This window comes from Enoplosus armatus, chromosome 7 (genome assembly GCF_043641665.1).
Source record: "Enoplosus armatus isolate fEnoArm2 chromosome 7, fEnoArm2.hap1, whole genome shotgun sequence".
In the NCBI taxonomy this organism is placed as follows: Eukaryota; Metazoa; Chordata; class Actinopteri; order Centrarchiformes; family Enoplosidae; genus Enoplosus; species Enoplosus armatus.
In genome coordinates this window covers 12,209,125-12,219,931 of record NC_092186.1, presented here as the reverse complement: position 1 = coordinate 12,219,931, position 10,807 = coordinate 12,209,125, and the positions used below count along the sequence as shown (strand labels likewise).

The window sequence follows — 10,807 nt, the reverse complement described above, 5'->3', positions numbered from 1 at the left end:
CTTTAAAGGCCCCTATCCCAAGTTTCAAAAGCTTACCCTTCGGACAAGGGACACTCTTTTTCTCCCATACGGTTCCGCTTTCCCTTTTTTGCTGCATTCAGTTGTTCATCAACCCCCGCGTCCTCGCCAGCAGTCCCATCCTCCCTTCTCTGCACATCTGCTAGGTTTGAGTTTTCCTTTCTTCCCCCGAGTGCCTTGCTTGGCCCAAGGCCCTTATAGCCAAATTGGTTTACATTGGAGAGATAAATGCTCTGCAAATGCGCTTAAACACGTACAGTAAAAAATGCAGACAGTGCGTGTCAGGATTATCACCCAAGTCAGGGGGAGAAAGGAGAGCGTCTGTAGCACAAAGCTGGGGAGCCAGAGTGAAGCCTGCAGATATAGTCCGTCTCATCCACTTCTCAGGAGAAAGAGAGGAGGATTTAGCATTTGCATGCTAGTCTGTAATTCCTGGCATTATATAACTTGTCGCCAACAATCAAACTCCTGTGGTATTGTGAAAGTATTGTTTCACATGGGTGAGCAAAGTGTGGAGTTAAACTCTTGGGGGAAGGGGTTTTGGTGGCAGCATGGAGACAGCTGGTCCAAGATGCATGGCAGAGACCACCCTCTAAGCCCAGTCAAGAACTATTCTGCAACACAACCTCAGGCCCAACTACAGAAGGTGCACCTCAAAATCCTCTGAAAATGTTCAGCTTACAGCATAAATGACTCACCTGAACATGGTGAGTGATATGTAGGACGAGGCTGATCCAAAGTGCTCTGGAAAGAAAATTAACAAATACAAATTTGTAGTCCCAAAGATCAGGTCTGCTTGACCATACAGATGGTGATTAAATATGAATCTTAATTGCATGTTTTCACATGTGAAATATGATATTTCATATGTAAAATGTCTGAAAGCCATATGTGCTTATATGTAAATTCATCACATTTGAACTTTTGTTTCACATGTGATGTCTTTCATTTGCATACATTATGTGAATTTATCACTTGTGAAAAGTTCAAAAGGCACACGTGCCATCGCAAAATTTGGACGTGAAATGTTTTTTCACATTTGGTAAGAATGTGAAATGCTTTTTACATACAATAAATTCACAAGTGCACTTTTGTAAGGTAGTTGTGTTTACTCAAGGCCTGCAGATGGCAGCTAGCTTACTGTTAAATGTGGTACAGAGCATCGTTTTTTGCTTGAGATTAAAATTTTTGTACATGATCATGGACAAATGCATTTAAAGGCTGGCAATAATCTATGTTTTTGTAATCATCCACAAATCCCATGAAAAGACAAATACCAGCAATGTGTTAGTCTGTCACTGGCACTGGCTCCAAAATCATTTGTTCCTATGAAAGTAGTAAAGTCTATGACAGGAATAATAGGTTTGGCTACACACACAATACTTGTTAACAAGATCACTTCATTTGTTGACAATAAAAAAATTGAATATCGTAAAAATAATATTATATTTTAATAAAATGTAATTTCCTCAAATGAGCTACAAGCATATATGACACCCCCACATATCTAAGAAGATGTAGCACCACTAGGTGAAAGAGGTCTCACTTGGTGATGACAGGTAGGGCTTATACAGACAAACTGGATCCTGAAGATTCAGGAAACCGCTTTCTCCCTCCCCACCTGCTGCTGCTGCTTCTGCTGCTGTCGTCCCCTGGGGGACACCAAGCTGCTGTCCCTGTCCGCTAGCATGAGTGTAAAACCCCTCCACATGCTCTGCCATGGGGATTTGGGTGTAAAACTTCCAAGAAAGACCACAGTCACCCCCACCACCCCAAATAAAAGCCCCCTTTTTCTCATCCCCATGACCTACCCCTCCCTCCAAATCAACGCCGTCCCCCTCAGACCTCCCAACACAAAGCCCTCAGAGCAAACCCAGCACAGAAATCATAGCACACCATTCAATCATTGTTTTTTCCCCTCTCTCACCCCTTTTATGGTCCCACTAAAGGTTTTAGCTGGGCAGAGAAGGAGGGCTGTCACTGAGGAAACCTTAGCCCATTGATGAAGTGACAGGAGCTGCCAGAATATGATCCTAATCCTGTTTCCAGCATTCTTTTAGCCCGCTGGCATCGCAATTCCTCCACACATTCTCTGAGCTGTCAACTAGGAAAATCCCTCTAATAGCGCATTGCCCAGATACACATCAAAGAGCTCCTGGAAACCTTCAGCGGCTTAGCTGCCATAGACACACTCACACACACTCTCTCTCTTACACACACACACACACACACACACACAAACACAGTATTCCCATTAATTTACACCCATATGATCTTTACGAACACACAAAACCCGGACGTTCATGACAAATTGACCACGTATTTAAAGAGTGTGCCTGAAAAAAGTGTTTGTTAGAGTTGTCTTTGCTGCCCCAAAATTATTTTTAAGCACTGTAACCTGCCCTATTCTAAACCACCCACCCCTCTCACCTCCTTTTCTCCAGTTAGACAGTGATATAATCTTTACGGTCATGGAGCGAGGAAGCGGGAAAAAAGACCAGGAAAAAACAGGTGTCTGAACTTTGCTGACTCCAGGAACCCTTTCAGTCCTATTTTATCTCATTCTATTCTTACTTAATCCATCGATATCCCAACCAAAGGTAATCTTCTTATGGCAAAGCATTCTGTTTCGGTGCAGCCAAACCTCGGCTGACAGGGTGGGGGAAGAGGGGAGCAGAGAGAGAGAGAGAGAGAGAGAGAGAGAGTGTGAAGGGTAGGTGGGTGGGTGGTGGATTGGAGACTCTTTAGAGCCTGACACTGTGCTTCAGTCATTTCATTTAGGATTAGTTATTCTGCACTGGGTGAACAAGTGCCAGGTTCTCCCCTATGTGGTGTGTAAACCTCACCATCGAGGATGCTAGACCTCCTGTGTCTAAATTATTTACGGTTCATCAGGGTGTCTTCAGTGGAACATATTAACCAAACTTAATTTTTAACCATAAAGGGTTGAAGGTAATGTGTGTGGAAATGAAAACTGTTTATTAAGATTCTGTTTTCTGTCAGTCCCTCTCAGCGCTGTCAGCCATCCAGAGAGGAGCTGAATCCAGCACACCCCAAACTAATCCCTCTTGCTACCAACTTCTTCTCACTCACGAAACTTTGAGAAAATATTTTGGGGTGTTTTTTTTTTGTTTTCTTTTTTACCTACGGTATATGTGAGTGCATGTTTGTGTGCATGTTTGCATGTTCGTTTGATGTCCTGCTATGTGATTATTCCTGGTTCAAAAACTTAAAATACAAAACTGCCATTAAGAAAATGGGATTTTTTCATGACATTCATCCAGTGTCTCTATTCCCTCCATTCATTCCCAAATATCTAAATGTAAGAATTTCATACAAGAGAGGTTGCCTCATGTTTGTTCTTTTCTTACATTTTTAGTAACAGTTGTTTTCCTTTTCCCCTGTTTGTTGAATCTTTTTTTTTAATTAAAGCTCCCTCTTTGCTTTGGAAAATGGCAAAATGAGGCAATCTGAGTCAGCACAAGCAAATATTTTCACTTTATATTTCCAACCGACGACACGTCACAACATGAGTCATTCTTATGTGTGATTTATTCCCTTGCATTAAACAGATAAATTACTCACATTTTAAACAATTGAGAAATACATGTCTTGGATCTACAGTGATATAATACATAGAGAATTGGGCCTGTGCGTGTTTCTGCCGAAGCTCAGTAAAAGCAGTGATCTGTTGAGTTCAGTCTGGCACCCGAGTGAACAAACATATATGTCGGCTGGGTTCGTATTTATTTGTCACTGTGCCTCCTCCGCAGATTCTCCCCTTATTATTAGGTCCTTTGCTTAAAGCCACAATTGAGAAATAAATTGAACGTTTGAGTTACTCTTTAGCCAGGCAGATGGAGGCGAACACAGAGGGATATTTACAATGCTCAGTGGATTCTTCCAGGCTGAGCTGAGTGCTGTAACTTTAAACAAGGAGATGCGTCATCTACAGAAAAAACTACAGTTGGCTGGGGGATCGTATTGAGTGATCTGAGCTCTGCTTCAGATATCAGATCTGATGTGACTTCATTCTGTGTTTTGCGGCTGTAAGCCATGCTTCAGATGGGTGCATGCATGCATAGTTCATGTTCAGGGGTTGAATCATAGAATATTTTAATATCTTATATCTGTCCTGGAATGAGGCCGACAGCTCTGAAGTTCTTTCTTTCTGAAGACTTTCTGCCCTGACTTCACAGAGGAGGCTGAAATCACAGTGAGCAGCTAGGATTAGTAAAGTTGCTGGCTTATGCCAGGAGGAGTCGAATACAAGCAAAGATCCACAGGCGGCAAAAAGTATTGCTCAGTCACAACTGCAGTCCAGGTGGGATTTTTTTCATTAAGTCCACTGAGTTCTTGTTATAATCTTATTTTCTGTTAAGTCTGTCCGGCAAAGATGGTCTTTGTGTTCTGGTGTGTGTGCTCCCAGCAGTGAGCTGCATGCCCATATGATGATGACGATGAGGTGAGGGGCCCCGAAGTGCCTGATCTAAAACACATTTTGTAGTCATGATATGTGCCTGAAAAATATGTTTCGACTGTGTGTCATACTGCTCTGGTTTTGAAATTGGGTTTATTTGAAATCTAGAAAGCTGCAAACAAAACATTCTCAGCAGTTGTTCAGTTTAAATTACATGAAACAAGCACAAATCTGAAATTTGGACAGATTTTGAACAGAGGACTTATGAAATGTGTTTGTGGTTGTGTCTTGAGTTTTGTTTGGAAACACATAGTTGCTGACAGTAGTGAGAGGTCAAGAGGAAAGTGAAGGGGGGCCCAAAGTCGCATCCTGTGCACAGGGCCCATAATTCATAGGTATGGCCCTGACTAGAGGGCGAACACAGACTGAGCCGTCCGAGCTTCAGTTGGGGAGCGTGTCCAATCCCAGTGAGGCTGCATGCTGCTTGGCCCTCAGACGGAGGTTCTCGATACTGGTGGTCTTGCTGTTGAGGCTTCCAGGGAGGCTGCCTGGGGCTGGTTGCAGCAGAGGGCTGTTCCATACCTGCTGAGCCTGTGACAGGGTCTGGTAGTAGGACTGGCAGGGCAGCGAGCCCAGTGTGGACGGCATGTTGACGTTCATGCCCAGGTAGGGCAGAGAGGACGGCGTGCTCATGTCGAAGGGCGGGTAGTGCACCAGGTTGTTGGTGGCAGCCATGTGCTGCCGAAACTGCTCCTGCAGCCTGAAGAGGCTGAGAGGAGACGAAGCGTAGGAGTTGCTTTGCGCCAAACCGCTGCTCGCGCTGCTGGAGGAAGGCAGGTTGGGGGAGCACAGGGGAGAGTCTGAGAGACAGGGAGAGAGGAGGAGGACTTCAGTATGTTTCCACACATTTATTTGTTTAGCATTTAGATACCAAATCAGTAAAACATCTTGCACATGAATGTGATTAGATAAAAATAAAAACAAATAATCAGGGAATATAAATGGAAAAGTATATTTATACCTGATGTGGGGCTCAGCCGTTTGCAGGATGGGGAGCTGCTCCCTGGCTGCGCTCCCCCCTCCCCTTGTGTCTCCTCCCTCATCTTCACCCTCGTCTCCCCTCTCATTTCGTCCTCCTCTCTGTCAGCGTTATCTTCTGCTGCTGACTCGCTGTCCGACGGCTCGGGGGAGGTGACGTTGACTTCCACACTCATCTCTCCAGGCTGGGGCTGTGCGGCTGCCAGCCTCTCTGTCTCTGAGTGACAGGATGAGGAGGAGGAGGGAGGGGGAGGAGTGCGGGCCTCAGAAACCAGGGTGGTGGCGTTGGTGTTGGTGAGGTCCGTCTTGGAGTCGTCCGTGGAGCCCTCTGCAGCTCCGGACGCCTCCTTCTGTTTCTGGAGCTGCTCCTTCTGCAGGCTGCGCTGCTTCTTACGGAACTTGGCCCGGCGGTTCTTGAACCAGACCTGGCAAATGGGTGGATGGACAGATCAATGCTTGGGTCAAACTTAACAGTAGACAAGTTTAAGCCACAGCATGTGACTGCCTTGTCTATCACTTTTAACTTCAAAAGAGTTCACCTCTTAGCCTTGAATTTACTGCCTTTACTTTAGAGTGCAACAGGCAAACAGCAGGTACAGAGGATAAATGCACTCTGAGGGCTTTTTACCTGAACGCGTGCCTCAGGCAGGTTGGTGCACATGGCCAGACGTTCACGCATCACCACATCAGGGTAGTGGGTCTTCTGGAAAGTTTTCTCCAGGGCCTCCAGCTGCTGGGCGGTGAAGGCTGTCCGACTGCGCCGCTGCTTTCGGTGCTGGGAGCCATACCGGGCCTCAAGGATAATGTCTTGAAATGTGCAGCCGTTGAGAAACAAGAAACACGACCAGTTTAATTAAAGGAAGGGTCAAAGGGCATTTAAGCACCCAGAGATCAATGCGCAGCTGAAATAACCGCTTGTTGCTTGTAAAAGATGCAAAGATCTTGAAAGACATTGGATGAAAGTGAAACAACAAAATGAGCAACTGATTCTTACCAGCCAGTCTCTCTGCCAGAGTGAGGGCATGCACCGAGGGCCTGTAGTCAGGCGCGTGCTGGGCCTGTTGCGCCGCCTGCTGGTGAAGGTTGTACATGGCGCTCAGTGAATTCATGGCGTGGAGCGAGTAGCCGTTCACCCCGTAGTGCTGCATGGCCGGCGAGCTGTCTGCAGAGAGGAGGACGAGCTGCTGTGAGAGTCAGGCCTCTTTACTCAACACCGGTCCGTTTTCATAGAAAAGCGAAAACTTCACTTCTTTTTATTTCAGGGTTTGTTGCAGCCTGACGAAGTGAAATGTCAACAGGTGAAGCACAAGCATTAATAAAGACTGCTGCTCCGAAGGAAAAACGTCGTTTTTTATCAAAGGATAATCGAGCAGACAACTAAGAATGACTTCTAATGATTTCAAAGAGATGAAGAATGGAGCTGACAGCGTCTCTGTGTTGTTAGGTCCAGTTGCATTTAAGCAAAACGGAACAATTTTAGGAACCAGTGTTTCTTCCCACGGAGGGTTTGCCCACATCAGCGGCACTGAAACCGTTTGGGAAGAAAATAAAATGTCTTGTTTTCAAACGTTTAATGCACAGTAACCTTTGTAGTTGCCATTTGATCAAAGCGTTCAGACAATAAATGATGTGTTTTACGAATCCACCTTTTTAGATTTAGATGTCGTTGTGCTATGAAATGATAGTGAACATAGGTTTAACATTCAACATTTAGCTGATTCAAATAATTTGTCAGTTCCATTCATGACAAACACAATGTAGCCTACACTTAGCAGTTTATTCACTCATAACATGTGGCAGAGGCCTACTGCGACAGTTAAAAAGTAAAATCATTTTGTGGTAATATGCTAGTCCACTTTTTTTGCATTAAAACAATTTTGTTTGTTTTATTGTTTTATTAACATGCTCATATTAGGAAACATTAAATCCGTGCTGATAACAATCGTTTATAATAGTCTAAGTTTTGTTAGTGTTTGACAATTGTGATGTGTAAATGTACGAGAATAAAAGCTCCCTACCTGTATCACATAATAATAATAATTGTCATTATTATTGTGCATTATTATTATTATTAATTACTGGTCAGGCAGGTAAAAAATAAAAAAAAGATACTGACATTTTTTCACAAAACAAAATAGACCAATGAAATGAATTCTGACCATGATGCGGTCTTCTTTCACATCTACTGTCACATTTTCAGTCTGAAGAGTTTTTGATTGAAAACATTTATTTAGTGAAACGCTGTTGAGTCTCTACCGGCTGGACTGACAGCATATTTGCTTTGCTCCCAGAGAGTTTGACTCGAGTGGGGGGCCGTTTATTTCAATCTGTGGCGGGTCCCAGATCAGTTTCAGGCGCCCGGAGGCTGACGGAGATGTGTGACGAGTCTTCAGTGAAATAAGCACGGGCTCCCCCGTCGGGCTCCTGTCTAATGTGGGTGCAAATAGGTTCCAACTACACGAGGCTATGAGTTTATCATCAGGCCTGACACGTGAAAGATGGGCCAGCTTGTCTGTGCGCGCGCTTGTGTTGCTGTGTGATCAAAACGTGTGACTAATGCAATAACATTTTTTTCCCATGCGACTATTTCATTGAGTTATTTTACTAAATCAGCCTCTGGCTGGGTTCATGTAATCTGTTCGATTTTTTAAATCTGCAGCTTAAAAACTCAACATAACGCTGTTCTTCCAGGACAATGTCACAGAGCCTCGGGCTGTGGTTTAAGCCTAATTATGCTAATTGCCGTGGATTTATGAGTTCTACAGCGTTTACTAGAGATTGCCTTGCGGCCGGAGCTCAGTGTGCAGGGCGTCAATTCAGCAGCATTCACAAACGCAAACGACATAATAAATAAATGGTTACAATGAGCCTAAAGTCAATGAACAACCTGTAATGTTCAATAAAAAGAAGTCCCTTAAACCCGTATTAAACAACAATAAGAATGTGCATTTGCCACGAAAGTCCGTGTAATTTACAGCCGTTTAACTGTCAGTGTTATTGAGACCTGATGACGTTTAACAGTTACACTTTAAATCGATTAACTTGAGCAAAACTCTCGCGTTGTTAAACTGCTGGTTTTGTGGGAGACCTCGGAGGGTCGACGGGCTGCACCTTTGATGCTGATTTTGTCCAAGACTTCATGGAGTTTGGAAGACAACAAAACTCCACGATCAAAGTTAAAAAAACTCGCAAGGCAGATTTTACAGTTTTGAAATGAGACGACGCGTTTGGCTACAGAATTAATTCAGGAATACGATCGTTGCAATGGTCCGTCTTCAGCAAACTTCTTACCTCTCTTCTGTCTGTGGATCTGAAGCCAAATATCTCCACCGGCAGCCGAATATTTTCCTCTCAAATCTTCTCTAAAATCCGCAGGCGGTGGTTCGTTTTTTCATTTCATTCGTGGTATCCTGAGAATATCCCGGCCGCTCCGCTCCGTCCTCCGGCTCGCCTCTCTGTGGCTGTGGGAGGATGCTGAGCTGCCATCTATCGGCCTTTAAAGCGCTCCGGGTGGGGTCACCGGGGCGCTCAGACGCTCCCTCTCTGTGCCAATCACGTCGCTTTCCTCCACCACCACCACCACCACCTCCACCACCTCAGCCCCTCCGCCCTCCTCCTGCACTGCACTCCTCACTCCACAAATGATTTTTTTTTGCATCCGAGGTGCCGACTGTTCTCCTGTCGCTGTTTTTGTTTTGGAAGAAGAAAAACACACTTTATAGTTTTTTAATTTGTTTTTATTTTCTATGTCAGGATTTTACAAAAAATTAGACAGCTAGTGTTCTAATTATTGTTATTAAGCTCACTGATGTTATTTTGGAGGTGATAATAATGATTATGTTTATTGAGGATGCAGACTGACGCTAAAGGAGAAGCTCCACCTAAATAGCAAATTCTCTTCATACTTTAAAAGTGATGTGAACACATCTCAGGTGTATTCTAATGTGTTCCTAATTAACAGCCTTGGCCTTAACTATTATTTCTTTGATATTTTTAATATCTCAGGGTTTACCTGGAAATGTGTTGCTCAGAGCAGCTAAAGCCAAGGTCAAAGGGCAGACTGCATTTATCTTTTTTCTTTCATAAATATATATATTTTTTTACAAAGTACAGTTTACCTTCTTTTAACCACAGTAGTTAACCATTGCTCTATCTACATTCATAATCATAAAATGGCAATTTTTGAGATACTTTTTGGATTGATTTTAGGCCTGAACAACCATTACAAATGTCAGGAAACTAAAGATTTGAAAAAATCTCCTCCTCAAAGTAAATATTTGCTGTCTATAAGAATTATGGGCTTTTAAAAAGAGAACTCAAATGCATAAATTGTGCCAAAAAGAATACAGGTCTTAATTAAATGATGTGCAAATAGTGAGAATGGATCTATACTGCTCTCTTGCAGTGGCTTGTGCTCGGTGACTCTCGGGTTAATTCCGTGCTTTAATTTTATTTTCCTCCTGCCTCGGTGTGACTGCATGTTTGGTGGGAATGCAGCTGAGATGGAGAGATGCAGGCTGGGCTTCACTGCTGCCTCCAGCAGCTCCCCGGCCCCGAGGGATTTAGGTTAGGATTGGGTAGACAAGACGCCATTTCACCCTCCAAAAAAATGTCTTAAAATGACTGCTGGTAAGAGGATTAAAACAATAATGCCCCTCTCTTCTTCAAGGTTTTTAGAAAAGATTTCTTCTCCCGAAGAAAAACCGTTTAGGCTGGAATTAAGGGCAGCGAAAAGTAGCCTTTTAATGTAAAGCTTGCATATTTTGTTGAATTTTCTCCGAGAGAGTGAGAGAGACAGAGGAGGGTGGGGGGGGTGGGGGGGTTAAAATCCTAAACTCAATTTGATCTTTGGCCACATTCATTTGCAGAACTTTAGACTCTGACAACAGCCTGCGTGAGAGGAAGATGTGATACTCTTAACGCGTTCACCCAAAGTTCACTTTATACTGTTCAAGGATTGTCCTCCCGCTTTTTTTTCTGTTTTAATTTCTGTTTCTTACATCCAAAATATGAGAGCAACACATTCAATGAATTAGTTCACTGGACGTTTTCAAGCAACAAGTGGTCCTCAGTGCGTAAATGGATGCTTTTATTTTGAATGAAACAGAGGAGTGAGCGAATTACAACGATCTATATTAGTAATAATAATGCTTTTCTAATGTTAGTTTTTTAATTCCGACCTTATGTTTTCTTCTTTTTGTGTCAGTATAGCTGCAGAGCATTTGGCCCCAGAGGAGAAAAAAATCGGATTAACTTGTGAACCGATGGAAATAAGAACTTAAACTGGAGGTAAATCTGGCCAGTGTCTCTTTGTGGGAACCGTTTCTAAAG

General features: G+C 43.5%; 1 protein-coding gene across 1 annotated transcript; it reads right to left on the bottom strand.

Moving 5' to 3' along the window:
* Positions 1–4,879: 4,879 nt before the first annotated feature.
* Positions 4,880–6,624, bottom strand: LOC139288184 (diencephalon/mesencephalon homeobox protein 1-B-like). The gene is made up of 4 exons (XM_070909451.1): positions 6,471–6,624; positions 6,105–6,283; positions 5,460–5,901; positions 4,880–5,298 (listed from the first exon to the last, which is right to left on the bottom strand). The coding sequence occupies exons 1-4, from the start codon at positions 6,622–6,624 to the stop codon at positions 4,880–4,882; spliced, it is 1,194 nt and encodes a 397-aa protein (XP_070765552.1).
* Between the last annotated feature and the right edge of the window lie 4,183 nt (positions 6,625–10,807).

Excerpts from the sequence above, each read along its gene's own strand:
- LOC139288184 (XM_070909451.1), bottom strand. The coding sequence starts at position 6,624 with ATGCAGCACTACGGGGTGAACGGCTACTCGCTCCACGCCATGAATTCA. Across the intron at positions 5,902-6,104 it reads TGCCTGAGGCACGCGTTCAG|GTCTGGTTCAAGAACCGCCG; the intron begins GTAAAAAGCCCT and ends CCCATTTGCCAG. Across the intron at positions 5,299-5,459 it reads ACGGCTGAGCCCCACATCAG|ACTCTCCCCTGTGCTCCCCC; the intron begins GTATAAATATAC and ends CCTGTCTCTCAG.